At 61.9% G+C, this 15,790-nt stretch overlaps 1 protein-coding gene across 1 annotated transcript in view; it reads right to left on the bottom strand.

The window, feature by feature from the left end:
- Nucleotides 1-83: 83 nt before the first annotated feature.
- The window catches only part of GRTP1 (growth hormone regulated TBC protein 1), a 21,573-nt gene continuing 5,866 nt past the window's right edge, over nt 84-15,790 (bottom strand). The window contains exons 2-8 of the mRNA XM_029938388.1: nt 15,453-15,604; nt 10,266-10,424; nt 7,989-8,113; nt 6,428-6,524; nt 2,616-2,788; nt 2,356-2,541; nt 84-448 (exon numbers count right to left, since the gene is read on the bottom strand). Of these exons, the coding sequence (XP_029794248.1) occupies nt 359-448; nt 2,356-2,541; nt 2,616-2,788; nt 6,428-6,524; nt 7,989-8,113; nt 10,266-10,424; nt 15,453-15,604 (982 nt within the window). The 3' untranslated portion in view covers nt 84-358. The remainder of the gene's footprint in view (nt 449-2,355; nt 2,542-2,615; nt 2,789-6,427; nt 6,525-7,988; nt 8,114-10,265; nt 10,425-15,452; nt 15,605-15,790) is intronic.

Raw genomic sequence — 15,790 nt, 5'->3', positions numbered from 1 at the left:
TCACGCGCTATGTGCACAGCCCTCCCGTCAGGTAAATGCTGTGCTGCAGAAAGGAAGAGAACATTCGGTGTTACCACTAGTGATGGCGGGTTTGTTTTTCATTTTTAATCGTCCCGACGATTTGACAGATTATCAAACTCGGAGGTGTTCACTTAATTAAATACGCACAGCTCACATTTTATAGGTCAGTGTCTCAAGTAAAAACACACTTTTAGAAGATTATGACTCCATAACCCATAATTGAGCTACAGAGAACATAACGTAAAAGAAGTCGCGAGTGAAGAGACGTCCCCGGCTCCCGGCCCCGAGCGCAGGCAGCGCAGCGGCTGCGGGCAGGTGGCCGCGGGCAGGCCCCCGCTCAGCCCTGCGCCAGCAGCCTGGCCCTGCAGCGCTCGCGAAGCCTGGCGATGGTGGCCATGGACAAGCTCCCGGGCTCTGAGAATATTTTCTGGAACAGAAAAGGAATTCCTTTAAAAAACTGGCAACAGGTGTTCAGCTCAGCCCCCCCCCCGCCCCTCCCCCAGGGCTTGCACAGCCCCCTCCTCCTGTGGCTGAGCTGTAGCTGTGGGGTCCTGTGGTGGCTCCGAGGCTGGAGGATGGGGACCCGGGGGGTGGGCCTCAGACTTGTCCGCAGAGAATAGGGGCTTCGCTGAGAAGGACGTCTCTCGGTGGGGGGATGTGCTGTCTCATCTCTCAAACGTACTCATAAGAATCATGTCTACGGTTACGGCTGAGAAGGTCACGGTTACAAACCAGGCCACGTGTAAAGCTGACGACACAAAGGGTTTTGGTTTTTTTTTTTTAAACAAAGGCATTCTTCCCCAGGCAGGCGTTGCGTGGCACCTGGGCTGGGCGGGGCAGAGTGGATGTGCTCCCAAAGGGCGGTTCAGACAAGTCCTGTGACTGCTGCACCGAGCTCCAGTGAGCCCCGCTTACTCTCCAGAAGGTTCTAGATGTTCTTGGACAAGACTCTCTCTGGTGCGCAGGCTGCAGGTCCGCGCTTCAGTGCAGAAACCCGCGTTCAGCTTTGCAGAGGTCGCCGGGGAAGGCCCCCACAGGGGGCCGCCTCCCCCACAGCACCCCTCCGAGGGCCCACGGCCGCCGGGGCCACGACGCACGGCATCTCCCGCAGGTGGCTCGTGGGAGCGGCAGCCACCCGGCCCCCTCGGGCGCTTCATAAACACTAGCACGGACTGAGCGCCAGCGCGCATGATGGCAGAACCAGACCGCGCCGAAGGCGTCATGCAGAATAAAGGCAGGCAGACACGGGACACGCGGATTTGCTGGCGCACGTGAAACGTCCGGACGAGGCAAACCCGGGCTGCTGGGTCGGGGAGGAGCGGGGCGCCGGGGCCCCGGGGGTGACGGCCACACCACCTCGGAACATGGTGGACACCCCGAGCCGCCTGCGTGTTACCCGGGATCCTCTCGTTACAACAGAAAACCTCCGAACAAGCGCGGACAAGCCCCCGTCACGCGCCAGGAGGCAGCGGCGGCCCAGGCGCACCCCGGGCTCACGGCCCTGCCCTCTGCTGCCGGACCGGAGGCGTCCACCCGCTCTGGACGAGGTGTGTGTCCCGGGGGACGAACGAGTCAGGCGCAGGCCTCTGCCTGACGGTCCCCAGCCCGTCACCACCTCTTTGTTGAGGCCGCCGAGTGCGAGCTCACACGTCCACCAGCCTCCCTGGCGCCTGGTCGCCGCGTGGCCTCGAGTCCGGCTAGCACTGCACCCGGCTCCCCGCGCCCTGGGGCAGAGGCCTCAGCTTCTCTGTGGCTCCACCCGGGCCACTCCAACGCTGCCGAGGCGGGAGGAAGTGCCAGTCACGCACTGTGGCCCCGCGGCCTGGATCCTAGGGTGGCCCTGCCGCCCGAAGGTCGTCCACTAGGCACCTGACACCGCCACTGCCCCCAGGCAGAGCCTCCCGGGAGGTCGGGGGGACCCCCCCGGGCCGTCGCAGTCTGCACTGCTGTTTCTGGGGGGGCGGAGCCTGAGGTCGGCCTCTCCCGGCCTCCGCAGAAGGCCTAGCAGGTAGTTTCTGCTGCATTCGCTCAGCACACTGGAGTCATCTACACAGCCTGCCCAGGTCCGGGACCCAGCACAGAGGCCCTGGCTCCGGGGAGCTGCCCTTCAGGGCAGAACACACAGCAGACACTAGAGACCCCACTGGGGCCACTGAGAGCCATCTGGGCCCAGAGACGCTGGCTGCAGCCGAAGGGGTCAGACGGGTCTGCGCTCTGACGCAGTGGACCTGGACTGGCCCGACAGGGTCCCGGCAGAGGGGGAGGCGAGGCCCAGAGGGGACACAGGGGCAGGTGGCCAGGCCGACGCACCCGGAGCAGGGTGCCAACACTCACCTGCATGAAGGTGTGGCACTCGGTCACGAAGCTGCCTCTGGTGATGTCCTTGAACCTGGCGCAGATGTCCGCCGCGCTGCTGGCTTCCAGGATGAAAGCCTGGTGCTGCTTCATCAGGGTCAGGGCCACCCGGAAGAGGATCTTCGATCCCTCGTTGAACAAACAGTCCCAGATCCGGAGCACCGTCTGCGGACACACAGAAACGGCGCGTCACCGGGTGGCGGCCCCGGTGGCCCCGGCGAGGCACGTGCGGCGCTCACCTCCACGGGCAGGACGTCCACGAACAGGCAGATGAACCAGCGCGACACCAGCAGGGTCCACAGGACGCCGTGCCCGTCCATCAGGGCCGCCACCGCCGGCAGCTTGGTCCTCACCAGCTCCCCCAGGACCTCCTGGTCTGTCTTCAGGCCCAGCATGGCGGGGCCGTAGTAATCTGCGCAGGGAGGACAGCAGGGCGGTGGCGGCGCCGCAGCGGCGCCCACAGCGAGGTGCGTTTGCCGGCCGCACTCAGCGCAGCGGTGCCACCACAGCCCAAAGTGGGGACCCAGCGTGACAGAGGTGTGTGCATCAGCAGAACAGTCCTCCCCCGACAAGCGGGGGGCGAGCCCCCAGGCCGACGTGCGCCCTGGAGCCACCTCACCCACAGACGGGAGGTAGGGCTGAGGCATCCGGGCAGACAGCACAGCAGCGAGGGCCGGCCGGCAGCCATGGACACGCCGCCCAGCGAAGCGGGGTTGGGGGACACGGGCAGGCGTGGGGACAGTGCCGACAGTGACCTGCTCTCAGAACCAGTCCTGCGTGCTGTCTCCACGCTGGAGGGCTCGGTTCCCGGAGTTCTCGAAGCGGCCAGATCGCCCACCCCTCTGAATGCAGGACAGAGGCAGCGAGAGGCCTGGGCTGCCCGGTCCTTCCCAGTGAGACCCGGCGGCTTACGTGGAGAAATGCCTTAACTGAGTTGGTGGCCCGGGGCCCCAGGCCGAGGGGACACGGAAAGTACACCCCGCCATTTCACAGCCATTCTGCTGCTCCCCAGCGTGGGCCGGGCACCGGCCTGGGGGACAGCGTGACTTCTTGGAGGGTGTTCGTCCTGCCAGATAACTTTTTCACTCATTAAAGGCCTGTATTATAAACTTTTAATACTTAGTTTTTGCTATTCTGTCTCTCAAAAATGAATAAATGTTAAAAAAGTTTTTTTTTAAACTTCAGGGATTTTACAAGTTTTTCCTGCTCACATCCTCATGTTGCATCTGTCTTCTCTTCTTAAACTAAGCAACAGCCGGCCCCGCCCCCAGGAGACAGGAGCAAAGAGCCTCTGCGGCCGGTCAGAGTGTCCTCGGCGTGTTCCTGCGATCCAGTTCTCCAGGTGCCGCCCGGGCAGCCGCGGTTAAGCCCTGGGGCGGTAAGAGGGTTTGCAGAGCTCCCAGCAAGGTGGCCTCATTTCTGGTCCCAGAGAGGCTTACAGCAGCTTCCAAAAATAGACCCGATGAACACGTACTCTGACTGCCACGGGCCTGGGGGTCACTGGGGCAGGAGCCCCGAGACCCCACCCCCAGCCCCGCCCTCGAGCATCCGGGCCTGATGCTGAAGGCCGTCGGGCGTTCCTCTAGGCCCTCCTAGCAGAAGCACACCTTGGGGCCAGCATCCCGCCGAGCACAGGACGCAGGAGCCTCCTAGAGGCCAAGTTCAGTGCAGAGAACACACCTTCCCTCCCGAGTCGGCCCAGGGGCGCCACCATCCTGGTCCACAGGTGTCCCCGCACCTCCTGGCTCGCGGGAGACCTTGGCTGGGCCTTCCTGACCCTCCACCGTGCAGGCCTGCTGCGGGTTCCCTCGGAGCCGCTTCTACCCAGAGCGGTGGGGACCCTCCCGCGGGCGCTGCGCAGGCAGACGCCGTCTCCGTGCGCTTGTCACTGGGGGAGGTCTCATGTCCAAATCAGTTTTTAATTGAACATAATAAAAATTATCAATCTTGTCTCTTCTTTTTGAATTTTGTTCAAGACCTCCCTCCCTCCTCAGCATTCATGAAGCGTTCTCACCCACCTGCTGTAGGAACAGGGTTTTCCACGCACACCATTGTCACGGAGGGACGCTGTAAATGGCCAACCTTTCCCTACTAACCAACGAACCTCACATCCCAAGTCCCCACAGACTCACACATCGGAGGAAGACCCATCGATTCCTGCGCGCTCGCCTCTGGCATCCATGCCATGTCCCTCACGACGGACGGCAGGACGCTCCGCTTCCCCGGGCGCCAGGGTGCCGCTCCTCACCCATCGGGGTCGAGCGGCCGATTCCGTGGGATCTGCGCCCCTGATCTCGTCCATGAGATCCGCCCGTGTGACAGCCACGTGGCAGGAGCCCCATGTGAGCTGACGACTGTGTCCTCCTCTGTCTTCTGCAAGATTTCTCAAGCAGGCAGAAATTCTCCGTCCCTTCAAGGTTCGGTGACTCTATGTCTGTGCACGTGTGCCATCCCAGACGGTCCACTTTCTCCTAAATCAGCTTCATTAGGCGGTGTTTTTTCAAAACTTCCCACTTGGCCTCTCTTCATTTTATTCATATTTTCTTGTGATTCTTAAAAACCTCTACAGATTTGCGATTCCAGCACCCTGTTTCCACGTACCTTCCCTGCTTGTTCCGGACCCTTCCACCAAGATCCGTTTTGTCCGTTTTTCCAGAGAACCGGCCTCCGTCTCAGCTTGTCTTTCTGGCTGCGTCGGTCCTGCCCCGTCGTGTGTGCTCCCCGGCGTGGGCCCGCGCCCTGGAAGCCTGCGCCGAGTGCCGGACGCCAGGCGCGGCGGCTCCTCGGTGTGTGTGGCCGGTGCCCCACCTCCCGGACTCCCAGCTTCTGTGTGATGAGGAAGGAAACCAGGGGAAGGTCCACGTGACCGTGACCAACAGCAGCTCTGTCCCCCAGTTCTGACCACACTGTTGGTTCGATGGGACATGCAAGGACAGGAAAGGACACTTTGGGGGCTGAAACACCAGCCTGTCATCACCTGCCCTCCGGGGCCAGCCCGGAGCCCGTCGGGGGCAGTTTCGGGCTGTGCCGTGGCCACGGCTGCCCCTCCCACGGTCTTCATCCGCTGGAGCGTCCCAACCCCAGAGGGACCCAGGGCCGTGACCGGTTCAGTGACTATTTGTAGGAAGGAGCCGAGCCAATCACGATATGAACACCCATTGTGATTCGGTCTCTGGACACGGCTCGGCCAGCACCCCATCCGGAGGGTCCTGACCCCGGCGCCCGCCGCCCACCTCCCCAGGCAGAGCTGGGAGGGTGAGCTGCCACGCGTGTGGGATCAGTCTGTCCCTCCAAGGTGGCCCGTCCAGGCGGGCTGCTGGCGTTTCCATTCCGTGCCCTGGCAGATGGTGGCACGGGAGTGACACAAGGCCCCTTCGGTGACGGGGCCGCTGTCCTTCACTCTTCCGTGAGGCACCTGCCTCGGGACCTAGGCCTCAAGTGTCCTCATCTGTAAGATGGATCAGTAGTTGGGCCCGCGTGGTACCGTGGTTCTGAGGCGAGACTCGGGACGTGAAAACATGCTACGTGCTCCCAGGCAGAAGCCACAGCTTGACACCCGCCATGGTCAGGTGCCCGGAGCCGGGGCCGGCTCACCAGGGCGGCTCCAGCCCGACTCGGGGGCACGCCTGCCGGAGGAGCGGGCCGGGGCTCAGCCACCCAGCGGCCACAGCCCTCCCCAGGCCGCACATGCCCCGTGCGGGGGGGCCCCCCCGTCACGGCCGTGGGGGGCCCAGGCCCTCTCCCCCCCAACACGGCTCTGGCCACTTCTCTCCCCAAAGCCATCGGAGTCTACACTGCATCAGTGAAACCGTGGTATTTACTAATCAATACATTGGGAAGAATGGTTTTCACCCCAATAACAGTAACAGCTGCCGAGGACTCACTCTGGACGGTTCCTGAACCCAACAGGAAGCTGGGCAGGCCTCCCATGGATTCTGGGCCCACCGGCTGCACACAACAGGGCGTCCCGGGGACCCGGCCCATGGCCGACACAGACAGGCCGCGCTCTGAGAGCAGAGAGCGGCCACCAGGCCAACACGGGTCCACCTACCAGGCAGTATTCGTCCCACGAGCGCGTCCAGCAGCCAGAAGGACTCCTCCTCGCTCTTGGTTATGAGGACCAGGTAGCCTGCTATGAAGTTCATCCCCTGCAATGAGAAAACGGGTCCTGAGACGCCTCAGGACCCCGCGACCCTTCGGCGGCCATGACGCATCGCAGTACCTTGTGTCCCCAAAACCCCAAGATTCCAGAACCACCCTCCGGAGCCAGGTCCAGATGTGCCCTCCGGTGATGCCCGTGGCACGAGAGGGCAGAAACACAAACCAGTGTGCGGCCGCAGTCGGGGCCACACACTCACACCCCTGGGGCGCCGGCAGTCACAGGTGTCTGCGTGGCTGCGCTGCGGACATCCGCCATCTTCCGTACTCCCTGTGCCTTTAAAATAAACGTGTCCTCTTCCAGGAACAGGGGGAAAGTCCAGCCTTCGTCACCCAGCATCACAGATACCACCCAGGGAGAGGCCACAAGAAGCAGGCACAAGCCAGGGATCCCCAGGGACCCCCAGCGGCCGGGGCTGGACACCCTCCCTCAGGCCGCGGGAGCCAGAAAACAGACTCCCGTTCCCGACACCCAGCTTGCAAATCTCGTCCGGGCGGCTGTGGGCACACGGATGCGCACCATGAGCTGCGGCATCGTGCTCAGGCTCAAAGTTGCAAGGGGTTGTTTTATTTAAACGTTTATTTTTGAGAGAGAAAGACAGAGAGAGACAGAGAAAGAATGAGTGGGGGCGGGACAGACAGAGGGGGACACACAGAATTGGAAGCAGCTCCAGTCTGAATCTGAGCTGTCAGCACAGAGCCTGACGCGGGGCTCGAACCCACAAACTGCAAGATCATGACCTGTGCCAAAGTCACACGCTTAACCGACTGAGCCCCAGGTGCCCCTGTAAGGGTTGTTTTTAAAACCTATGAGAACGGCAACTAGAAAAACGTGAGGACGGTTTCTGGGCCACCCGGCCTCCCAGCGCCTGCAGACGGGTCCCCGTCCAGGACAGTGAGTCACAGCGAGACGCGCCCACCCCGGCTTCCTCACCCCCCCGCGCCCCCTGCGGCCCCAGAGCTCGGAGAAACAGCCTGGCGTGTCCCAGACGCTCTGCGCCTCCGGTCTCTGCAGCCGCAGCCCCTGGAGCACGAGTGTCAGCGCCAAGTCCCCATCGGGGGTCCTCGGAAGCCCCAGGAGCACGGGGAGCGGAAGCCGTTTCCCCACCCCCGTGGGCGACAGGCAGGCCCCCAGGCCCCCGCGCGGCCCGCGGCCCTCCCTCCCCGACGCCCCAGACCAGTGCCAGCCCCACGAGGTGACAGAAAGCGGCAGGGGGGACGCATGCTGTCACCTTCAATCGCAGGTGCTGGTCACTTATTCCAGTACCCACAGCCCTGGGGCCACTTCCGTGACTTCCCACCTCCCCCGCCCCACTCCCCCCACTCCCAGGGTCGACATCAAAATAAGTCATTAAGCGGATGTTTCACCACTTTTCTACCTGGGAAACATCTCAGCCCCGTGCTGGCTGGCGCACACCTGCCGCCGATCGCCGTCCCCTTCTCTGGGGGCTCACCTGGCAGTACCCCACAGCTTGGTTGTGGCGTCCATATGCCACCAGCACGTTGTACAAGGTCTTTTGTAAACAGGGATCCGCACTCTTCCGGAACTTCACATTGTCCGGGAAGGTCCTGTTCATATCTGCGGGGAAATCCACACCACGATCGTCCAAGGCGGGCCTGCGATGTGCCCCGAGTCTACTGCGAGGGGCCCCCAAGCCCCGCCTGGCCAATCGTGAGCAGAGGTTCCAACCCCGGTCGCCCCTGTGGACAGTTGAGGCCATGGCAGCTGGAGTCAGGACTGAAGAGGCCCCCGCCTCTCCTCGCAGCCCCCCACCGTGCAGCCCGTTGCACCCCACTCCCCAGTGTCCCCAGCGTCCCCCCCTTAGCCAGGGGGGGTGCTTAACTCTGGGATCACAGGCAACACGAAACTGGAAAATCTTCCCAGTTCTGCAGACAGAACACAGATGCAGAACCCTGCCCGAGATTCCCTTTCAGAGACAAACGACAAAACTCCACAAACTGAGCAGTGAACTCGGCACCGCCGGCCTCTGCTTGATCATCAGACACCCACGTCCCCCGCCAGAGACGGCGGGAGCCTCCCGTGGGCCTGACCCTGACCCAGCCCGGCCCCCCCGCTGGCCCCACACGCGGGCAGAAGGGGGGAGCTGCGCATCCACCGCACAAGCACTTTTTTTCCTGACCCCCTGACCCCACTTGGATTGGATTAGTGGCGGGTCAGCTGCATCTGATGACCAGACCAGACCCGGCGCGCAGGACCCTCGGCCCCCGTGCAGCTGTCGGGCCAGTGTCCCCACAGCTGATGGGACAGCGCTCCTGCCCCTCCCTCTGCCCCCAGAGCCACACCTTTGCTTATGAAAGAACGACCCGGGCTGAGCAGGAAGCATCGGCCTGGAAGGACGTAGTTTCCGTTGTATATTTGTCTAGAAAAGAGTTTTTTCTTGGAATTCTAAATCTCCCAAAACCTTGGAATCCACCAAGAGTTTAGTGGTGTTTGGTTTTTACTAAGTCTGACTCCGGCTGAGCGGCTGGGCTCATGCGAACGTCCTTTCTGCAGGTCTCTTCTGACGCCCCTTCCTGCCCTCGTGGAGGCAGCTGGGGACAGGGACGGTCAGTCCGCACCCGCAGTCCCTGTAAAGGGATTTCTCCAGATCCCTCATAAAAAGACACAGATCGACCCCCGTCCAGCAGGTCCACTGCTGGGCACACACGAGAGAGGCTGGAAAGCAGGGTCTCAGAAATCTCTGTGCAGCCCCATTGGTGACAGCAAACCCCAGAAGCAGAGGCAGCGACCCCGACGGCCAGCGGTGGCAGAACAGACCAACGAAACGGGCTCTGTCCACACCACCAGCCGGGCCTGGCCCCGAAAACGCTCGCAGTGCGGACACGCCCTCGGCGAGGCGAGCCAGACACGGAAGGACAAATCCTGCCTGCCGCTGGGCCGGGGCCGGGAGGTGGCCGACGCTCCTCAGGGACAGAGTTTCCCTTTGGGAAGATGGAATGGGAAAGTCTATTATTCATGTTCTACCACAATAAAACATTTTTATCCAAAAACACTGAACAGAGCCTTTCCGTTCACTTCTCAAACCAACAGCATCACTGTTTTCCTTGACACGCGTGGCCTCCCTTGGACCCGAGGCCTCTGTGCAGCGAGGGACCCCTCCCCCGGCTGGGGACACTCCCCAGGGACACGTCCAGGGAGTCCCACCTCTCAATTAATGAGTTTTAAAAACTTATTTTATGCTTAAGTGTGTATTTCTCAAAAGCAAAATCAGACGACCAGATACACTTCCTAAGAATCTAATTATTCCGCTTAAACGTCAGTTCTGAGCACTCTGAACGTTTAAGAGCTGGTGAGCCCGTGCGGCCACCGTCAGCACCCAGACCACGAGCGGAGCTCGACACCAAGGCCCACCTCCCTGTGCGGCGTTGGGGCGCACGGGGCACGCGCATGGGGCCTGTGAGGCGGCGGGAGGGGTCAGGACAGGCGTGTGTCGCCGTGTCCCTAAGTCCCAGACCACTGCCCTCAGCACAAAGCCTCCCCAGCGATTACCCTCTGGGTCACGACTGCCGGCCCAGTGCCTGCGGCCAGGCCCTCTCGGCCTTGCCCTTGCCCGGACGGCCCTACCGGCCAGCTGGCGTCGGTTCTGCCGTTTAAGGAACGCTGTTCTCCCCTTGCAGATTCCTAAGCTTTGATCTTCCCATAAGAAAAATAAAGTTTCAAATCCAAAGCAGCGTGTCCCCCCGGGCCGCCCACCGCCGCGGCCGCTCACCGGTGCGCACGGCCTCCTCCAGCCCGCCGTCGCGCTCTGCCTGCAGCAGTCGGTGGTAGTAGCCGGGGTTCTGGTCCATCCGCGCCTGGGCCCCGCTCACCCCCATCCAGACGCGGGCCCGGTGCTCCAGGGGGACGCCTTTCCGGATGTAGCGCTTCACTGAAACGGAGATGAGCGGCGGGGCCCGGGGTCAGGGGTCAGGGACTTGCAGAGCCTGAGGTCAGAGGGCACCGAGCTCCGTGCCCTCAGCTCGCTTCTCCCCGTCAAACATGAGAAGGTGCGGAACCTAACATACACACACCCGGCCGCTGTACACACTCGTTCCAGAACGTTCTCCCCTACACAGGGCAGCCCCTGTCCTCCTTTGCCGCCGGCACACCGTGCAGGATGCCTCGGGCTGGGCCCCAAGCTCCAGGTCAGGGCCCCTCGGGCCAGGATCAGTCACTGCAGCCCGGGAAGAGCGGGTGACCGCCGCACAAGCTCCGCACACAGGGGGCGGCCGGACGGACAGAGGCCGCACCAAGTGAGGGGACACGAGGCAGGAAGCAGAGCAGCGTGGCCCAGAGGGACAGTGTGGGCAGGGACAGAGGCTGGGGTGTGTGGTCCAGCCCTGGAGGTGACAGGGCCAGCAGGCTGCCGGGCTGGGAGTCTGGGAGCCCCCGGCTGGGGCCGCCTGTTCTGTATGTGACCAGCCGCTTCCTCCGGGAGGGACACTGAACATAAGTATGTGAGAAACGAATCATTAATTTTCTAATGACCACAGAAACACATAGGAAAGGAGGCCGAGAGCCAGGAGCCGCCTGCGGCCACTGCTCACGCGCCTCCCAGGGAAACAGGCGAGATGCGGGAGCCTGACGCTCGCTGACTCACGGGAAGCCGGGGAGGCGGCACTGTGCTCTTAATGACCTTTTCATTTTCAAGGGAAATATTCAACGCTGGGTTGTTTTCCTTTGATATTATGTTACAAATATCATTTTTATTTTGTAATGTTTATTTTATTTCTGAGAGAGACAGAGACAGAGCGTGAGCGGGACAGAGGCAGAGAGAGAGGGAGACACTGCGTCTGAAGCTGCTCCAGACTGAGCTGTCAGCACAGAGCCCGACGCCCTGAGATCATGACCTGAGCCGAAGTCGGCCGCTGAACCGACTGAGCCCCCAGGCGCCCCAGAAATGCATTTTTAAGTATTTTAAGAAAAAACGAAGGGCCACACAATCAGAGAAATCCCCCGACCTGCTGCAGAGAGGACTCCACTGCAGGCACCAGGGGCACCACGGCAGGAGCGACCCAGGGGCCGCTGAGGGACGCACCACTGATAGACCCCACGGACCCGCCGCGGACACAGCCTCGGCGGAAGCTTCCAGGGGCATGTGGGGCAGGAAAGGCCCCCCAGGTGCGTGGGGGAAGAGGGGCGGAAGCCACAGAGGCGGGACCCTCTATGGCGGCCCCACACTGGCGCAGCGGCACACACGGACACTGGCCATTCGGGCCACCTCGCCTCCAGCCTGCGGGAGCTGGGAGGTGGGAAGCCGGAGCCACTGCGGGCCCGCCCTGGCCGGGCCGCCCTAACTTGCGGACGCCAGGCGCACCAACGGTCCCGAGGAGCGGCCACAATCCCGAGGGGGGACCGGAGGGGCCACCGAGTGGGGCTCACCTCCGACTTCGGGCCCCAGGATGGCGCCACACCGCTGAAAACACACTCGCAGGCCGCAGAGCGGAAGAAAACTCCAGAAGTAACCCACACGAGTGGGGCTGACTGCGTTTTGACAACGTTGCAAAGGAAAGTCTTGCAAGCAGAACAGTCTTTCCAAAGAAGGCCGCCAGCACCAAGCGAGGGAACCGGGTAACTGCGGGCCGAGACGCACACAACCCGCCTCCGGAAGCCTCACTGGACACGGCTGCGTCTACCGTGGGCCCAAAGGTCCCGCGGCTGCCAGACGTGGGCCCGGGAGCGAGGTGCTCCTCGGCGAGGGGGGAAGGACGGACCCCCCGGGTCAGGGCGCGCAGAGCAAGCCGGCCTCAGGCCCTGGGCCGCGGGGCCCGCTGGCGGGACACCCTTGGAGGCCCCGGCCTCTGGGCAGGCGCAGGCCAGTGTTTGAGGACACAGACGGCTTTTGGTCTTGAGACACGGGCCTCGTGGGAGCTCACAGAAGTGTTACCTGGCAAGACTGGATTTCACTGCAAATTCGTAAACAGGAAAAAGGGCACCCGCAAGATGCTCAGGCGCTCACTGGAGTCAGACACGGGGTTCTGCTGGGAGAGGCCTCAGGTTCCTTGTCAGGTGGGGGTGAAGGGCGGGGCCCCCGCCTGAGCCCAGGCGGCTGCGGACACCGAGCTGTGTCCACAGCTTCCAGGGACGAAGGCTGCGCTTTATCCTTCACTGTCTGCACTCACGCCGCTTCTTCAGAAGAGATCGAAAACAGCTCGCCTGTCCTCAGAGAATGGCGCTTTGCCCAGCAGCAACCCTGACCTTGGGAAGACTAGGGAGCGGCTCCTTCAAGAAGGTGGATCCCGGACCATTAACTCCCAGCCGTCTTCCCAACAAGGTTAAGCGAATCCCGGTGCTGACAGTATTTGCCTTTGGAAACGTGTTTGCACCTTAATTCTAACTTAGGTGGTGCTGATGCTCGCGGCCACCAGGAAGGAGCTCAGACCCTGCACGAGGCAGTTTGGCCTCGCCCTCGGGAAGCCTGGGGACAAGTGGACGCCAAGATTCAGAGGTGACTGTGCTCCTGGCGACAGAAAGGCGGGCGTCCAGACAACAGTCCCCCAACACAGAACACTACACAGGACAACAAAGCAACAAGACCAGGTCACTGAGCTCACAACACAGGGTCAAAGGGGGAGGAGGAGCTGCGGCTGCCGAAACTCAGCGGCTCTGAGCTCCCCGGTGGCCGGCGTGCCCTCCCCCTAGGATGTCCCAGTCCAGGCAGGACAGTCGCCAGCGTGACTGCAGAACCGGACTTGCATTCCTGGAATAACGCATCCACTCCTGCCTGCGCCTCACAGCCAGCCCTGCAGAGCCGCCCGGTGCTGACGGGCTCCTGGACGGGCCTGCCCCGAAGCCACACCAGCGCCAGGCGCCTCACCGGGGGCCAGTGACCCCTTTCCTGAAGGAACAGCAGGCCACCACGCAGCAGGAGCCCCGCCCCAGGCCCCGCCCCAGGCCCAAGGCTCATCACAAAGCCAACGCTCTTGCTTCCAAACCTGTTTTGCCTGTAATACTTGTTCTGTTACTGTTAACGTAGTAGGCGTAGGCGAAGGAAACATTAAAACAAAAAGACAATTATTTCCGTAAAACAAACTTAAATTCTTGGAGTTCACAGACACTGGTGCTCAAGGATAGTAGAAGAAACAAGACAAAATCTTCGAACCATGAAAGAACCTGAGGAGAAAGCCAGGCCGGGCGTCTGGAGGTTCCCGGCTGCTCGGCTCCGGCTCCCTGGACGGAGCGGATGCGGAAAACAGACACCCAGCACTGAGTGCGGCTGGAAAGGTGCCGACGTCCACCGGTGGACCCCCTCGTTCAAAGGGAAGGACAGGGACAGGCTGGAACCAGACGGTAACCCCAAAGACAGGACACGGAGGCGCGCACACTGTCACGGTGACGGCACACCACGGGCCTCCGGGTCCAGGCTTCGGCCTGCAGTCTTCTCCGGAGCTACGGCGAACTCCCGACCCATGGCGGTGGCCACTGCATTTGCACACATGCGTGTGCGTGTGCACACCCTGCTTTCGAGAGACATGCGGCGGAGCCCGACACAAGGGCCGGGCCAGGAGAGGAACCCAGGGGAACTTCCCTTTTACTGTGAGAATTTCCATCATGGACCAAACTATGTTTACTTTTACACACTTGTACTTTTTAAAAACAAAGAACCTGTCAACTCAAGAATAAAGAGACAGGAAAATAAAAGCAGACAGGCTGAGGGAAACACATTAAAAGAGGTGACGCGCAGAAGGGTGTTAGTGAATGACCCTGCAGGGGGCGCACAGGGCACTGGCGTCCGAGGTCTCCCTAGCAACTGGGGGCCAGCCTGGGGCCCCTCCTGGCCCCGTCCGACTTGTGGGCTGCAGGTTTACCTGATCATTACTAAACACTCCCCCGGCAGCCGCAGCGCTGAGGAGGGGCCCTGGCCAAGGGAGGGGCCGGGTGCCAGTGGGGCCCCGTGTTGAGAAAGTACCTCCCTCCTCCCCGAGGACCCCACATCACTGTCTCCACCGTCCTGTTCTCCTGGTACTGGGGCTGCTCCGGGCCCCCATTCACTAATTTAACCCCTTTAAAAGCAAAAATTGACCTTGTCACACCTCCTTGCTTAAAAACCCATTTACTGGGGCCCTGGTGCCTCAGTCAGTTGAGCGTCCATCCAACTCTTAATTTTGGCTCAGACCACGACCCCAGGATTGTGGGATCGAGCCTCACATCAGCATGGAGCCTGCTTGGGTTTCTCTCTCTCCTTCTCTCTCTGACCCTCTCCCCTACTTGAACTTGAGCTCTCTCTCTCTCAAAAATGAATTTAAAAAAAGAAAAAAACTTGTACAGTAAGCCTCTCTCGGCCAGGGCATGTGATGGAGCCCTGGGCCCAGGACCGGAACGCCCTCCTTCCGTCCCCACAGCTCTGTCCCTGCGGCTGACCTCCGCCCTCACCCCTCTCGGTCATTAACGTCCTATCTCAGAAGGCCCTCCCTTATCTTAAGTCCGGAAGCACACAGTGCCTGCTGGCAGGTCCCCACACCTCTCCTTATCTGCGGTCAAACCCTTCATTCATTCAACAAACATGGAAGCAGGACAGAGGCCAGCCCTGGGGCAGGGAGGGCACTCGGTTCCAGCAGAGGAAACAAACCACACTAGAAACCAGAGGTGCCCAGCCGGAGGCCTCCCAGACCCAGACCGTCAGGAGGGAGCACCCAGGGAGGGCAGGCCCTGGGGGTCGGGGTGAGGGGGGGGGGAGGACCAGGCCCTGGGGGCGGGGGGCACCAGGCCCTGGAAGAGGGTAACCAGGCCCACAGTGAGCCGGCAGGGGCAGGTCACCACCGAGGGGGCAAGGTGGGAGAGAGGGAGGGAGAAAAAGGAGACCCTGCCCCTTGGAGCCAGCTCCGCCCAGGCCCGCGGCCTCTCCTCCCAGCGCGAGAGCCCGGCTCCAGACTCACCTGTACTGGCTCCCAACTCACCTGTACCGGCTCCGACTCACCTGTACCGCTTTTCTGCACGCCGCCGCCCCCCTTCAGAAGTTTGGACCACTTTATTGCTCTTCTAGTGAGTATCACCAGATAGGCGGAAAAGAACTCTTCATAAGCCGCATAATCAAAGTCTTCAGGCCTTTCAAACCCGTACGGATCAATCCTACGACGCGAGAATACAAGGAGCCGGTAAGCCCTAAATAAAGTTTCGCGCGCGCACTGGGTCCCCGCGGAGACGAGGTCGCGAGCGCGCGTGGGGACGGCGGCGCGACGGGAACTGCGACCGACCCGCGGGGGGCGCGCCCCCGCCCTCCCCGCTGCTCCCCACCCACACCCCACAACCCCAGCC

This window comes from Suricata suricatta, chromosome 4, assembly GCF_006229205.1.
Source record: "Suricata suricatta isolate VVHF042 chromosome 4, meerkat_22Aug2017_6uvM2_HiC, whole genome shotgun sequence".
In the NCBI taxonomy this organism is placed as follows: domain Eukaryota; kingdom Metazoa; phylum Chordata; class Mammalia; order Carnivora; family Herpestidae; genus Suricata; species Suricata suricatta.
Note: the sequence above shows the minus strand (reverse complement) of the source record. Positions and strands in the feature narration are given on the sequence as shown.